A 17,402-nucleotide genomic window follows, 5' to 3' on the forward strand; every position below is an offset into this window, starting at 1 on the left:
TACAGAAGTGGAGCCTTGAGGTAAGGCATGAGTGACTGTCAGAAAGGCCTCCCAATCCATAAAGGGGTGCAACTGGTACCACCAGATGGAGCTGTGTAAAGGCCCCCTTGGCCTCAGCTGCCACCTTCTCTTTGAGCAGGAGCTATGAGTTCTATAATTTCCTTGAGTTCTAGTAAGCAATTCAAAGAAACCAATCTGCTTGATTTCCAGCTAGTTCCAGATGTTTTTGTATGTTTTTCAGTTGAATGGAACTAGTGGGAAATGAAGCAAACCAACCTATAAACTTTTCTTTTCTGAAAAGCCACAATTTACTCTTCTGGGCATTCTTTATCCACTACTAAAGTAATTTCACATCAGAACCCAGTGAGTTATAGGTTCTCCTGAGATAGACCTTTTGTATTATCACATAACTGAGAGAGATAATTAATTGCAAAGTCTTTGGTTTACTCTCTATCTCAGAAGTGCATTAAGTGAGAAAGAAGCCTTTTCTTTCAACCTGTCAATTTATAGTGCATCTCCAAGTTAATAAGAACATTAAAAGTAACCCTGCTGGCTTGGACCATCTTAGACCAACGTTTTATATCTCACAGTAGTCAAGCAGATGTCTCTGGGGTGCTCATAAAATAAGAGATGGAGGCATATTCCTTTGTCAGCGCTATCCTTCTGCAGTATTTAGAGGCAAGTTTTCCCCAGTCTAAAAGTAATACTGATTTTTCAAGACTATTGGCCCTCAGCCCTGTCCATCATTATTTATCCAGTCCCTTTAAAAAGCCATCTCCTAGCATATGTCCTCATCTGGCTAGTCTGAGGGCTTTCAGGTTAAAGAGTAAACTTGGAACAAGAGTTATGGGATAATGATGGCAGGTCAGGTGGCCTACAATCAGGACAAAAGCCTAGAAAGGCCCCTCAACATAGTCTATATGACTGTTTTGTTTCAACAGCTCTTCACACAGCACAAATCAGCACAAACTGATAGAGGTGTGTAAGACTCTGATCAACCTATCCACAGTGGTTCCCCCTCAACTGCATCACTGCAGATTTTTTTTAAAAAAAATTCCACTGTAACTTGGAAAAAAAGGATAGTCACTCAGCTTTCTTTGCAGCACATGATCCCTACATGATTCATAAGTTTAGGAGGGTAGAGATGAGGAATGATGCAAAGGCTGGAAAGGATTTAAAATAATAAGGAAAAAGAGTATTTGAGCAATTTGCCACCCAGACTCATTTCCCGTGACATGGGCAGCTATATAAACTTGATTAATAAATGAATGGATTACTCTCCCCCACCCCCCGAAATAATATCTACCACACAAAACTTCTAGCTTTAACCTCTTTAGAACTTTCCTTCTGGAGAGATCATAATTCTCCAAAGAGGTGGAGGAGAAGACAGGGGTAGGCAAAAGACAGATGGTTTCCCTAGGTCAGTTTTGGGTAAGCCATGTTGCGACTTTGTGCACACAACATAGTTAACGTAATCAGCCATTAACCTAGTCAAATCTCCATATCCAAGGTTCTGGAACCCCACGATTATGCTAACTGGGTCAAGAGCAGTCACAATTTCTTTGTCTTGCTGGAGCAAGCCAAACAGTGCTATTATCAAAATTTAATTCCGTTCAAGCTAAGTCCCTAGATAGCTTTTCGCAAGTCTCTATTACCTACATCTCTGTCTGTGGTTGCTATCAACAGTTCTTTGCTTACATAGGAGGACTTTGTAAGATATTTGTTGTATAAAACTGAAATGCCCCAAGCTTTCATCTCTATGCAGGCCTTGTGCCTCATTTTCATTCCTTCAAGTAGTTCATCTAGTTTTTTGCTCTCTTCAGCTACTGAAGCAGGGGTAGCTGAAATAGTCTCAGAAGCTCCCTAGACTAAGTGTCCTTTGGATTTCCCCTCCTTCCTTTCTGTCATAATTAGGTTGGTTAATTGTTCTCTAAAGGTAGGTATTTTTCCAGACTCTCTGAAACACACCTGCCTTTGCCCTGATTCATTGGGTGCTTCAGTTTGTACTACTTTTTGTCCAGTTTCTTCTATTTTATTTTTGTCCAAGATTATTGAGGAAGCGTTTCTCTCTCAATTCCTTCTCTACTTTTCTGAAAATAGTCCCACTTCCCCATTTCAATCAGGGTTTCATGGAAGTGATTCTACTGAGTTGCCCAATAAATAAAATCTCACCCATCAGTAGTGGTGTTGCTGGATTTATCCACAATGTTTGATCATCAATGTTTACTACCATCTTTGAGATGGTTTGGAGTCAATGATACTATCTTTCAGTGATTTCAGTCCTGTATTTCCCATTGCACTTTTGGGGTCATGTGGAAGGGCCTTTCCTCTCCTTTCATCTATGAGCATTCTTCAAGAAATCTGGACTTGGGCTCAGCACTCATCTTCCGTTTTCCACTGTCTTACTAGGATTTTCCACTAGATGCTTTTCCACCATCTTAAATTAAATCTGGACAAGACCAAGCTTATTGTGTTTCATCCTGATCATCCTTCTTTCCTTCCTTCTTCCATTTCATTTCTTCTTGGATACAAAACTTGTTAGTGTCACTAGTGGTACCAGATTTGGTACTTTAAAGCCTTTCATTGATAAACCACAAGAATTCTGGAACCTCCAGAGATTCTGGCCATTTCATACTATTGAAATGCCCAGGGAGATAATTCAAGACTTGGTGTACCTTGTTTGTACCTTTGTAGTAGTCTGTTGGCAGGCCTTCCTAACTCTGCTCTGCATCCTTTGGTTCAGGTACAGAATAGTGCAGAATCAGCATGGTCCTGGATCTTCATCCTACTTCTTCCTTCCATCAATCCCTACATAGGTTGGTCTTTGGGAGCATTTTGGGAGCATTATCTATTCAGACTGGTGCTGACCTTCAAGGCCACGCATATAAGGAACACCGGTTATTTGAATTTTTTTCTATGATCTTGTGAGGTTTTAAAAAGCCTTAGAACACTTCATTTTTCAGTTTCTTTATGAAGCTGGAAAAATTATTGTTTTCAGGTCCAGTGCCCAGTACTGATTTAAACTATGAACTTGCCCAGTACTGATTTAAACTATGAACTTGCCCAGTACTGATTTAAACTATGAACTAAAAATAAAAAAAAGACATGGAAAATATTGGAATCACATGGGAAGAAGCAGAAACCATTGCAGATGACCGAAATCGTTGCAGAAAACCAACACAGTACAGCACAGGAGGACCTAAGTCTAGCTAAGTATAAAGTAACATTTTTTAGTTTGTTAAATTTATTATATCACACACACACACAAATAGATGTATTTGTTTCTACTATGATGCAGTGTTATTGATATTTGCTTGTACTGAGCTGATATATAAGCACATACCAAATAAAAATACTACAAAATGTCATGACCCCTTGCATCAGAAAAATACCGGCAAAACTCATTTGCCCCTTCCTCACTGGCCAGACAAGCAGCAACAGGCATGACTTTAGGACTGCTGCGAATCACTGTTTGTGAGGCAAGTTCTGTGCTACAGGATCTAGTCTTGCAAAGAATTCTGTAATAGAGAGGCTTCTTTTTTTAGCTATTCTTTCTTCCCAGCTCTTTCTTCTGGAGGACTAGGAAGGCAAAATGGGGCAACTGACTAAGCACTAATATTCCATAATGCAGCTCATTAAATGGAGTTGGTTTGAACTTAAGCAAGACAATCTGTTTAGGACTAAATCTAACCCCCTCGGGATTAATGATTAAGTCAATTACCCCATTATGGGTTTTCTGTGTCACACTAAACCTCACCCACCCATGCCCCAACTCAGTTAAGTATTTCATGGGAAAAGGGCTAGCATTTTCTGGACTCTATTAACCCTGATCTCAGAGACTGAATTCACAGAACATATTCAATCAGGTCTGTTAAAACCTAGTAGCTGCTTTTAGACAACCTGTTAAACTTAGTTAATGTTTAGCTTGTCTAGATGTTTTGTGGTTTAGCAGGTTGGGCAAAAGCAGCCTTTTTGCTTCATCTATGATTCAATGGCATGTGGTCAGCCCATTAATCAGGTTAGGTGTGTTGTATGAACCAAGTCATCCAATATAATACTTTTCACATTCTTCAACAAGAGTATATTTTACTATTTTATGTCCTTACAGTTAATTTATTCTTGTTTTCTACATTTAAAAATAATTAGTGACCCATAGGAGATTCTAATAAATAACAACTGTGCAAAATTTTTTAAAAACCTTGTTGAGGATATAGATCAAAGCAGTGTCTTCAACTGAAATTTCATTCTCCCACCCCGCACCCACCCCAAACATGATTGTATTGGATGCTAAGTACTTGATAATTATTAGCAGTAATGGTGGGTGGAAATGATTTTGAGTAACCCTGTGAATCAACCAACCTGAAGAACACTGAACAGACAATCATACTATATTCTAAATATGAGATAATAATCTTCTGATATACAGGTTGTGCAGCTCTTCTGTTGTTAAGCAGTCATTATTAGGAAATTATATACCTTTAGATATCCTGTGAAATAGTCATGTTTTCTGCAAGCAAGCAATTAAGGGGTTCAGCATAGAAGGGAGCATCAGAAATAAGTGACAGGAAGCCTTTTGTTTTTCCACAAATGAGCACGCTCAGAAGATCTGATTGGAAACAATGAACTGCAATTGTTATTCCAAGCAGTGAGACCAGATTCAGCTCAGGCTGCACAACAGTGTCAGATTTATTTGTGTGGTTATTTGAAAGTAAATGGGTCTATCTGCCAGGAGGTGCCATGTCTACAATCTAAGAACTGCAGCTCTTTGCACAGTTGCCTTCCTGTTGGCAATCTCCCAGAATGATGGCTTAAAGTAGACTTCCCCAACCTAGTGCCCTCCAGTTGTGTTGGAATGATGGAGTGTAATTTGTCGCAAGACTCTCTGGATCAGGGTTTCTCAACCAGGGTTCCTTGGATCCCTAGGGATCTGCGAGAGTCACTAGGGGTTCCCTGGGAGAGGGAATTCGGGCAATTTCACATTAAAGAGGTAAGTTTCATTCTTTATTTTTAGTTTAAGAACACTGTTAGTGCATATATACAGGCCTACCCATGAAACAAATATAATAATTTTGTAACTTCTGGCCTATATTTGAGCCTGAATGTGCAGTGGTTCCCCAAGGCAGGGAAAATATTTCAAGGGTTCCTCCAGGGTCTAAAGGTTGAGAAACGCTGTTTTGGATAGTGGGCAGTCTAACAACAACAACATAATTCCACAGTAGCATGTATGATTTTCCCACTCATTTTATTCTCAGACCACAGTTAAAGCAGATTAGGATATTGGACTAGCCATATTAGAATTACATACTTCAAGTGAGATTAACTGGATGGCCTCAGCCCTGTTTGTTATTTGTTTCCACAATCCTCCACACAGTAGATTCCAAATGAATGAGGTGGAGAGCCAGCTAATTATTCCCAGAACAATTTAAAAACCTGAGAAAATTCAAGGTCCTAAATCACATAGAAAATCCTTCACTAGTAGAAATTTTTCTGGAAAATGGTCCCCAAAATGTGGAGGACCACAAAGCTAGGAAGAGTGATGGGACAGAGGAGCAAATTTATACATTTGTATAAATATACACCAGAGATGGGCAACCCACAACATTTTGAGCTACGTATACCCAAGTATCCGATTTCTGCCCCCTCTGGCACCCCAAGGTCACCTCACAGAATTTTGACAGCAACATGGCCATTTTTCACCCAAAACTCTTTTTTCAGGTTTTCAGGAGGCTTTAAAGATATAAATGGAAGTGGCTTGTCTGCCAGAGACCTCTTAACCTCATCCCCATCTTTAGAGCCACCTGTGAGAAAGCTAGAAACACACCAAAACTATTCAGCCTTGCCTGTTCCAGTGACACCACCTCATCACTGGATTATCTTTTATGGTCCTTCAGAAGGTGGGAAGGCTGAGTTGCACCCCCACCACTTTAAATGTTGCCTATTATTTTTTTATTTTGGTTTTTTTTTACAAGTTTAAGTACACAGTAATTCAATTCAAATGTTCTCCAAATCCACCCATCTGCAACTCATTCCTTTCCACCTCTATCTTTCATTACTATATGTCATTTTCACTTAGCATAAATAATTATTATCATTTTAAAATTGGATTTTTATAGGAGAAGAAGGAAAAAAAGAAAAAGAAAAGAGGTAAAATAAGTGGGGAGGATTTATCCTAGTTTTAAACAAATGCTTACACACTTCTCACATAATTTAGGCTACTTGTAAAAGTCAGAATTAAGAATAAATTGATGCAGTTTTATTATTATTTAATTAAGGCCCAAACCTTGGAAATAGATCACTTTTCTTTACCCCCTCCTTAAATGGTCTCCAATAATTCACAGTCTGTCATAAACAGCTTGGTGGTAGCAGGAACTCAGTTACCATTTTCTCTCCAGCTGGGCCCCCTAAATCAGATCTTCTTTTGATCCTTCTTAATCTACTCTGACCATGTGGATTATGCAATATGATTTAAGCACAGATGCATAATGGGCCCAGACCGTGAGCATGGGCAAATATATTAATCTCTTTCCATTTCCCATTCTTTTCAAAATCCATATGGATTAAGCAATGCACGTTCACGAATCTGGAGAAGGTAGGCCAGCCAGCAATTTACTGAACTATCCAAGCAAAGAAGGATTATTTTGTCTAATTAAGACAAAGCACAGTATTTAAATCAGGACATTAGTATTAAATGGGCCATTCTGAATTCTAAATACTGTTGCTCCTGAAATTATGCATTTTAATCTTCTCCCTGCATGACAACATTCCAGGGACACATACTATAAATCACTTCCTTTTGTATAAGAAGACACAGAGGTTTTTCATTAAAGAATGCCAAGCTGTAACAATGAGTGAAGTGGGGGAGGTGTAGCTCTCCAAGAATGCAAGGAAACCTGCACAGGAGTGTGTGTGGGTGGGGGGGAGTTGGTTGAAATCATTTTTCCCTCCCTCAAAATCACTGCTGGGCTGAGTGTTCAGCAGACACAGCCAATTCCATTACCCTGAGGATGTTCTATGACTGCCTTAGTGATAATTTAATGTCCAACATTCAACACCCAGATACAGACTATTCCAACAAAGAACCCTGAATAAATGAGATTTGAAGAACAAGTTCTAGTAACAAAGGGGAGAGACCTTTTTCTGAGGTGGCGCTTCATTTATGGAATTCTTTCCCCAGAGAGACTCAATAGGCACCTGCACTGGCATAATTTCAGTGCCAGATGAAGACCTTTCCTCTTTCCTAGGCTTTGGAACTGACTTTAACTGTTTTTTAATTTACATTGTTTTTGTATTTGAATGACTGCCTTGCAGTTGCCCAGCTGATATATTGTTTTTATTTTGGATTTCGCTGTATATGGCTTTTATTCAGACTATATTGTTCAGTGTGTTTTATTGTAAACCACCAAGAAAGCTTTGGCTACTGGACAGCTTTCAGCATTTTTATTAATAAATAAATAAACAATATCAATGCCTCATCAAGAAACTTGGAAAAGTTTTTTTTCCCCCTGATTATTTTGGGGGGTGTTTTCTTAAACAGCAATTTAAAAAAAAGGAGTAATGATAATGTCAATGGGATAAAAAATATATTTCTATAGAAAATGTAAAATGAGGAAAAGGGAGCCTGGAAATTTATATAATGGCCAAAACGACTCCAGAAAATTTGACCAGATTAGGTGAACTGTGACAAGCTCATCCATGGAGATGGAGCATCCTTGCAGAGCATAAATCTGAATTCCTCCAGTATCAACCATATAGATGTAAGTTAGGTCCAAAAAATGATCTCTAGCTAACAGCTGATAAGACATGGGACATACCAATTTCATTCTAGCAAAACTATTATTACTATACCCAGCATAAGTCAGTAACTCTTACAGAGATGGTACTGAATGCTACAAATCCCAGAGTGTTTCTGCAAAAGCTGCTGTTGATTATAAGGCCAGTATCCATTTCAACCTTGACGTAAAATGGTATCATCAGAATGATAATGCTGGAAAAATCTATTTTATGGGCTGTCAGCTAGTCCTGGTGTACAGGACATCTAATTTGCCTAGTTCCAGAAAGATTAGGAGAGGCAGGATATGATTGATAGAATGAATATAGAAAGACTTCTGACTCTCATGAAAAAGCTTAGTCAAATCTCTTGTAAAGGCTCTCTCAATCTCCTGAAGAAATAAGTCAAAAGGAAAACAAAAGCTCTTTAGGAAAGCCTTGAGATAGAATGAAAAAAAGCAAAAAATAGAAAAGATCTTAGAGGGAAGGGGGCAACAGGAGGTGAAAACATGTGGCTAATTTCTGATCATCACTGTGAAACTGTTACTGTGCAGTAATAAAGGACAATAGCCTTAGGTTTATAGAGGAGAATGCAATCTATTTCCCCCTGGGTTATCAAGCTCCTGGCTTAACAACAACCACCTGAAATCTTCTTGTTACTTAGACCAATGAGTAAGCTGAATGTGTTGGCTTGTATAGAGTTCAGGGAACATGACCTTGCTTGCTCTGGCTTATTTTAGGGGACAGCAATTTTTTCAGGCCCTGGGCACCACTGCACAATTTCACATGTTGCCTTGGGTGTCCTCCCAAAATTAAATAATATAAAATGGGGGGCTCGGGAAGCTGTATGTGTGGGGACTGGGGTTCACAAAAGCCTCTTGGGCTACAGGTTGACCACCAATGATTTGCCAGCTGCATTGGCTGGGATCACACACTGGACTAAGCCAAAACTAAACAAACCACATAGTCATCACGGCATGGGAATGCACATCCTCTTCTGCATGGCCATTCATGAGCAAAGGAATAACTAATGCCAATTTCAGTGTGAAACAGCAGCGATTTAGTTCCATTTCCCATGGATTTATAACAAAGAGTTCTTAATATAATGCATGAGGAGACGCCAGGAGCAATGCTGGTGGAAAACAAAAAGTGAAGATGAGCGGCCTACACCACAGCAGCAAGAGCAGCAAAGTGTCAATACTTCTCTAGACTTCCAGCGTTGGCAGAAAGCCATCCAGAAGCCTTATTCAATGAGACCCACTCCTTCTTGGGAAATGCTGGGCTGGGAGACAGTCCTGTAGGCCATTGTGACAAGCTTGCTGGGTATTCTGCAGAGAAAATAACTTATATCCACTTCGAATTGGACTCTAGATGGGCAGGGACTCATGAGATGGCAGAGGTAATATCTGGTGAGTTCATCTGGCATTCTTTTCAACCTGTTATGCCTGAGGAAATGGATAAGGAAGAAGATAAGAAACATATGACCAGAGAAAGTGTGATTGGTGCAGGTGATGATGGATGCATCCTTGAGAGAGAGTATGGTCTCTCCTCAAGAAACCATTGCTCTCCCCAGCTGAGTTAGTTATCTTTCCTTTTCAGGGAAGGTTGCAGAGAAGGTAGTACAGCAACTACAGAAGTGATGAAGTGGTGACTGGACCTCCTTGGACTCTTAGATTATCTCTCTGTTGAAGCAACTTCAAATTCTGAGTTGCTTTTGGAGCAATGCAGGCCCAAACTACTCACAGGATTGCCTACTCTCATTTATCCATCTTGACCTCCTAGGTTAATAATGGGACAATTTTTGTGGATTCCATCTTGGATACACTTGACATCAACAACCAGTTCATCTTTGTCCCTGGTGAGGCCCACATTACTCAGTAAACTGCCACTAGATTTGAAGTAAGCCTCTTCCTACTACAGTTTAGAGGAAACACAAAACATTTATTTTCCAAGGTAAGGATTGCTTTTAGTTCATGAGAACGGAGGTTATCAACAAGATGCATGTAGTTGCCCAACTCATTCAAAGTAGCAGAGAGTAGCTGAAAGGACTGGATTGGATGGATCCAGGAGGGGTGAATGCATCTTCATATAAGAGAATGGTGATGATAGCCTTACAGAGGGCAGTGGTCTGTTTGCTCCTGAAGAAATTCTCTTTGGTTCCAGTAGATTTTGCCAACTACAGATAGTCCTCGTTTAGTGGCCACAATTGGGACTGGCAACTCAGTCATTAAGCAAAGTGTTTGCCAAGTGAAACTGTGACTGTGCTTACGATCTTACTTCAGCTTTCCTTTGCCTTATAGACCTGCAAAGGTCATACTGTAACTGTGAGGATTGGTCACAAAGTTACTTTTTCATCACTGTCTTAACTGCAAATGGTTGCTATATGAGGCAGTCACTAAAGGAGGACTACCTGTACTGCTTAAATACCCCCTTTTGGGACAAGGCACTTGAGAGGGTGGTGGTTGTGCAGTTGTATACATTACAAAATCACAGATTTTAAAGGAGCATTAGAAGCCATCTAGTCCAACCCCTGCTCAGTGCAGTATGCAATAGAACATTTCTGAAAGATGACTGACTGTCAGAACAACATCAATAATACTGTATGCAACTTATGAAATGGATGGGCGTCCACAAAAAACCTAATTCCATACTACATTTCTTGATCTGTTTCTGAAAGCAGCAAGAGCCAGTGGTTCCTAATGGCAATGTATATCTCCTGTGTGTCTCTGTATGTGTGTGTGTGTGTAACTGCTCAAATGTACTGATCTGCAGCAATCTGATTCCCCTAACCTTTCTTCTTCCTCTACAGCTGGGTGCATTTACAACACATAGGCAACATTTGGGGAAATGGACTATTGCAAAGCACAGCTTCGTTATAAATAAATGAGGCCACACATTTGGCTGCATTTCAAAGACAAAGCCATTTCCCAGCATGGAAGATTAGCTCCACGCCATGCTTTTGTTACTGCATTTCTGGCTTTCTTTGTTTCACATCCAAAAGAAACCTGGAAAATATTGTGTAGATTTTATTTTGACCATGCTGCTGTTAGTAGTACAAACATCCTAATATATAAGGTTTCTCTCTCTCTCTCTCTCTCACACTCTCTTTGATTGACCAATTTGGCTGCTCTTTTCTCTTTCTGCACACAGATGATATGGAGCAACACATGCAAAACATTTCTCTGAATTTTCAGTCTGCTTGATAGGCATATCTGATGAGCATCAGGACCCGGACAAATGAAAAGAAAACACTATAAATCTCACAAACTGCATGCTGGAGTGTGGCTTCTACTTTCAAGATGTCCTGACTGTGCATTCCAGCAGAAAGAAAGTGGCTGATTCATTTAGGAGTTTGATGTAACTTCCAATTCTCCAACTGTTCTCTTCTCCATGAAAAAAAGGATTTGTTTTTCTACTTTATTCATGGGGGAGGATGCACACGTTATCATTTTGACAGTGACGGCTTGGATATTGGACTCACAGCTTTGTGCTAACTTCAGCATGTAACCAGCCATCCTGGCCATTGTTTTACATTTCAAGGCACACAATGTGCTATTCAGAGCAAGGATATGGCTCTTTGGTCCACAGTTTCACATAACAAGAGCAATGAAATCTCAGAGAATTGTCTTCTGCCGAATGAATAGAAAATCTGAGAGCTGTGAGTGAACCAAAGGTAGAAGGAGCTAAAGATTTGGGGGGGCGGGGGGGATACACTATATAGAGTGCTCTCAGCAATGGATAATATTTTAGCCACACCAGTCAGCTGCAGGATAGTGACATTTGGTCTGTTGATACTGCCCCCTCCAGCCAAATCAGCAATAAAAGTTACTTCCAAATAAACACCCCTTAACAAGGTTATATTTACAAACCTATTTATCCATCCACAGAAAGACACATTTTTCATTCTGTATTTAATCTGGGAGAACTATGGATGCCTTTTGGAGATGCTGGGGATTCCCAGGCACCCAGACCTTTTAGGAGGGCAGAATCTACCACTCCACTTCACTCCACTCCACTTCCCAACATCTCCAATGAGTAAAGTTTACTCCTATGAACATTTTATGAGTAAGGCTTACCCCTATGAAAATCATAACCAAAACTCTCTCTGAAGATAGGAACTGCAACTTTGGTGCAAAAACTTGAACTGGTGCTTCCTTTCTTGCTTGCACAAGTGCCCGTGATATTATCCTTTGAGCACAATATTCACTGGAATCAATGGTTCAAAGCTTGGGTGGATGTCAGCTTTGTATTTAACGGTGTTTCATGAAGCATAAGAAATGCACCCTGAAAAAAAAGGGAGCGGAAAAGAGAAGGACCAACAGGCTTACTGACTAAAATGTCATGTTCAACCAAGCTTGCAGTGTTAAGAAGAACTGAATACATCAAGAATATCCTCTGATCCTGTAATACTCCACTCTGCAATAACTGGAAGTAGCTGACCAGAATGGCAAAGGTAACATAGATACTGTGGGCTCAAGATCTTTCAAGGTCAAGGATTATTTTCACTGGTGCATTCATAAGGTTGGGTTAAGCCTTTGGTGGTATGATACTCAGGCACTCAGCTCATTTGATTTGAGCAAAACTATTTTAGGGCCAATTCCCAAAGACAACAGAAATGATTAATCAAATAAGAAAGCATTATTAGGGTCCCCCCCCCATGTGGGGGAGATGGGTGGTGATAAAAATATGATAAATAAATAAATAATCATCTCAATTAGATATATCCAAATATTTCCAGGCAGATGGCTAAACTGGCTCCAGGATGAAGAACTGGGCAGGGCTAGAACAAAAACTGAATCCACTTAAGGTAATTTTAATTGAAGTAAATAAATTCAGTGCAATCAATGATTACTCGGGATGTATTTAATAATTTTTTCTACTATCACATTCAAAAATATAATTTTCTAACCATTTGGGGGGTGGATTCCTGGAACTGCACACAAGGCTTCAAAGAGTTGAATGTGGTTTTAATGTGGTTTTGAGGCTTTGAGTTTAGATTTAATTTGGATAATCTAAACTATGGAAATTCTTTAATGCGTGATTCTTTAATGCATAAATCAGCCACAGTGACCTAAACATGTTTTAATATATTTTATTTTACACACAGAGAAAAGGAATGTCAAAGCCATTGACTAAAAGTATAAGTATTATTAATTTGATCCAGGAGAAGCATGGCTACATATCTGCCTCTGTATCCTTGACATCTGTGCATATAGTCTGGTTGAAAAACTACACCTAAGCCACTATTTATTTACAGGAGCCTGTGTAAATATGTGCTGCAAATATAGTCAAGGGATCTATACATAAGTAGCTGATGGTGTGGAAAATCCTTTTGCATATTCATAGAATCAAGCAGGCAGGATCAGAAGCAACTCTATTGTCAAAAGTAGAGCCTCAACACAGACCATTTCTCCATCATTATGTACAGCCATATACAAGAACAGAGCTCCTGTTACCTGTAAATATGCAAAGTTTAGAAGCTTGAATTTATGGTTGCTCTATCTTGTTTAAGCAAACCAGAATTCTACAGTTCCTAACATTCCACACACTCCACATATTATCTGTATCTTTCATAATGCCAAGCATTATCTATTTTTTGAAAGATAACAATAACCTCACCCAAAAAATCAGTTCAGAAACTGGGCATGCAAAGAACTTGAATGGGAAATGGAAGGCACTTAATACTGGTACTGATGTCCCTGGAGAGACCATCCCATAAAATAAGTGGCATAGAGAAAAAGCACTCTAGAATATCAGAGAGAATCAAAAGACAGGTGACTCAGAAGCAAACATTCCTTCTGCTTGATGGCCATAGATTACAAGGGCTGTAATGGCCTTACCCTCAAACTGAACAGTTCCTGGAATCTAATAAGAAACTGCTATATCATGAAGAAGATGCTGATATATGAAGAATTTGCATGAGCTCTCAAGGAGCTTCAAAGCAACCTGAGATAAATCTCCATTTGTTTGTTCTGCCTCCTTCAGATTAAGAAAACTCACTCAAACCTTAGCTCCAAAGACTCTTCATACAGTTCTGTAGCATCACAACAGCTCTACCATACAAATCCTAATATTTCCTAAATAGAATTTCACCTCCATAGTTGACAATTCCCTCTTCCCTGACATAGCTGCTTATTTCTCAAGAAGCAAATGAGACTTTAACCAATCTTAAGTAAACAAGTATGTCCAAGTAGCCACATACCAGATGTCCAAATGTCTAGGTGTCTAGAAACATCACTTTTAACACTTAAATTCACTGACAGCGTTAGGTGATTACACTTCAAAAATGCAATGCTTTTCTGATATACTGTACATGACTTCCATTTGTACTCATTGCTATCTCATTCATCTGGAATAATCAAAGGCAGATGGAGCCCTATCTCAGAGGACCTGCTTTGCATTCAGAAAGCATCAGGTTCAATCTTTACCATCTCTTGGTAAGGCTAGGAAAGATCCCACCTGAAACTCCAAAAAGCTGTAACAGTTCTGTGTTAGATGGACTGTATAGAGGCAGTGTCACAGTCTAATTCTAAACACAGTGTGTGGAAGTAATTTCTACGGAATCTAATTGAATTAATTTGCAAAGAATAAATGCATATCTGAGAACGTAAACCCTTTAGATTTGATGAATTGCTTCGTTGTGCCTCGGTCAGCAGGACCAACCAAGATCAGGGAGCTATCCGTTCAGCACCCCAGACTTGCCGTACGTCGCTGGCTTAAAACAACAGCAACAAAAGAAATCCCTCAATTCCTGAAGCGAATCGACTTTAATTATAAAGAAATTGCCTCTCAGTCATTATATCTAATGAAATGTATTGACAGCTCGCTTGGCATATTTGCCGATCCTGGAGAGATTAGGAAACAACTTTGGATCTTACAAATGTATAATTGAGCAAAGAGAGAGCAAGCGAGCAAGCGGTAGGAGTTGCATATTTTGTTTGCATGGCATGGGTGGACATTTGCACCAATCTCTTTACTTACAGGGTCACCTAATACAAACTGAAGCTGAGTCTTAAAGTAACCCCAGATACTTTTGTTTGCCTTATTGATAATCTATACTCCAACTCAAAATTCTGGAATCTGGACAGATGAGAGATAGCAAAATAGAAATCACTTATTCGAAAGCACATTTCTTTTGTTAGCTATCAAGTAGCCTCCAAGAATTTTCTGCTCAAAAATATTGGGGGTAGGGCTAGCGGGGGGAAAATGCACATAAATAGCTGGCCAGTTTTAATGGGGGTAGGGTCGGGAGAGAGAGCTATTGGCAAAATTCCTGTAACAATTTAGCCTGGAGATGATGGGAGGTGTACTTCAACAGATCTAGAAGACATCCTAGTTGGAGGTGGCCAGATTTAGATGCCCTCCCCTTTTTTCCAGGACTCCAGCAAAAACTAAGCAAAGTCAAACAAGGCAACAGTGCCATGGTTATTGTACTGTGATTCTTTTAATCCTGCTTTTGCTTGAGTTCTAGAATTTTAATTTTATTTTTAATTCTAGAGTTGTTAACCTTTGGTTGATGGTTGTGTTAGCTGCCCACAGTTCGTAAATAAGGTGGGCGGCTGTATAAACAAACAAATAAAATTGTTGGAAGGGAGGCTACCAGAAACCCCACGATTGTAGGCTTGACTGGGTAGAATGCATCGGCAAACTCCTATAACGCTGTCGAGAAAACTGAAGGGGATGGTATTCATGAAGTTTCCAGGGGTCGAATTCGATTCCAGGGAGACTTTACTTTTTCTCACTTCTGCTTGCAGAGCATGGCGTCTACTGATGAACTGTGGTCTTTCTCTCTCTCTCTTTCTCTCCCCCCCCCCACCCTTTCTTTCAACCACGGATCTCAGCCCAAGAAGATGCTGAGCGACGCTTCCCCGCTAGAACGGACGGGCCGAAAGCCAGGTTCCAAACTTTGATTCGCCCCGCTAGAGAGCCAACGCTGACCTTCCCTGACCCAGGATATACGGTTTCGCCATCCCACCCACTTACTACAGGCCAGGAAGAGGCGAAACATTTCCGGAAAAAATCCCAAGATTCCCCCCCCCCCCCGCAATGTTCTCGGCTCCCCACCGCCCACCCCAGCTCCTTGTCTCGGTCTGAAACAGCAGCAGTCTTCCCGCCGGGCTCATTTTTCGGGCAGCTCTTCCTCCCCCTCCCCCCTCTTCCCCCCCCCCCCGCACCCCGACCGGGTCGCCATCGGCCTGTTTGCCTGAGCCAGACGCCGAGACGAGGTCTGGGGCTGAGAGCGACCTCATTTCGCCCTGGGAAGCCGATCCCCATCAAAGACCCTCCGGGCCAGCTTCGATTAGCCACGCTTCAAAAAAAAAGTGGGGGGGAGGAGAGGGGAGGAGAAGCGGAGGGGCCCCACCGGGGCATAATCGCAGTGGCCCCCAAGGAGGAGAAGTGGCGGGTCTGGGTTGCGTGGCCCCGAAGCCGGACCGTCCCGGAGGCAGACCGAGGACAGCCCCGGCCGGCTTCTCTCCGCTCAGGTGGCCGACCGTCGGCGGCGGGACCGCTCGGCCTCCAGGGCAGGCGCTCACTCTTACCTCAAGCAGTAAAACAAAGAGCCAGAGCCGGGAGAAGCCGCGCATCAGGGCGCCGCACCTTCCTCCCGGGGCGAGGTCGGCGGGCATTGAAGCAGGAGGCGGCGCGGGGCCGTCACGCCGCCGCCCGCCTCGCCAGCAGCCCGCCTGCCCGCCCGCCGGGAGAGGCGCGGAGAGAGAGGTCCGCAGCGCGCGCGGGAGCCTCAGCCGGGGAGCCAGCGCGGGGTCCGGCAGGCGGCGGCGGCGGCGCGCGTGTCCGTGCGCGCGCGCGCCCTCGCCTTTCCAGAGCGGGGGTAACAATGGCGAGCCCTCGCTGGTGCTGCAGCCTCAGGCCCGCCGTGCAGCGTGGCTCTCGCGCCGGAGCCCCATGGCGCCGCCTCCTCTTCCTCTTCCTCCTCCTCTCTGGCGGAGCCCGCCGGGGCTCTGTTCCGCGCCGCTCCCCTCGTGCGGTCGCAGCCCCGCTGGCTCAGCTCCAGAGGGGTCTCCCACCGAGCGGAGCTGGCCGGCCCCCGCCGGCGGTCCGCCTTCTGCTCCTAACTCGTCCCCCTCCGCCCTCCGCTCGGCTGGGCGCAAGGCGCGGGAAGCCGCCCGCCGCTCGGGCTCGCTCGCTCGCTCTCCCGGAATGGAGGGGGCGACTTCATGCCCAGCTCCTGCGGCCGGACTGGACGAGGCGCCACCTTCCACCTCGCTTGGCTCTTCTCCACCCATGGCTACGCTCCACCCCTTCGGGTCCCCAGCCGCCCCCGGCCCTACGTCCAGCTGATTCTCCCAACACCCCCACCGAGGCAAGGCTACCTCCTCGAAGTCTTCCAGGCAGTTACTAAACCCTTCCCGTTCTTCTTCCTCTCCTTGCCTTTGAAGCCCAGACCTCTCGGAAGCCCTGGGTCCATCACCCTGAAAAGTGGGCAGTGTAGCCAATCTCCCTGGTAGGGTCGCTGTGATAAGTAGCAGCAGTCCTCTGCCTGCCTATGCAGCCTCCCAAATCGGCACAGAAGTGCAGCCTAAATGAGAGATGTTGCTGATGCATGGTTGGACTGATACCCTGAGCTTTCTCCAAGTCGGCTTCCATCTTAGGCCCCTGTTAGTGGATGGGGCATT

At 42.5% G+C, this 17,402-nt stretch overlaps 1 protein-coding gene across 1 annotated transcript in view; it reads right to left on the reverse strand.

Annotated features, from left to right (window-relative positions):
• LOC134501209 (receptor-type tyrosine-protein phosphatase O-like) overlaps positions 1-16,016 on the reverse strand; it is a 72,826-nt gene extending 56,810 nt beyond the window's left edge. Inside the window, exon 1 of the mRNA XM_063308824.1 lies at positions 15,942-16,016. Within this exon, the coding sequence (XP_063164894.1) occupies positions 15,942-16,016 (75 nt within the window). The remainder of the gene's footprint in view (positions 1-15,941) is intronic.
• Between the last annotated feature and the right edge of the window lie 1,386 nt (positions 16,017-17,402).

The sequence above is a fragment of the Candoia aspera genome, chromosome 7 (genome assembly GCF_035149785.1).
Source record: "Candoia aspera isolate rCanAsp1 chromosome 7, rCanAsp1.hap2, whole genome shotgun sequence".
Taxonomy (NCBI): Eukaryota; Metazoa; Chordata; class Lepidosauria; order Squamata; family Boidae; genus Candoia; species Candoia aspera.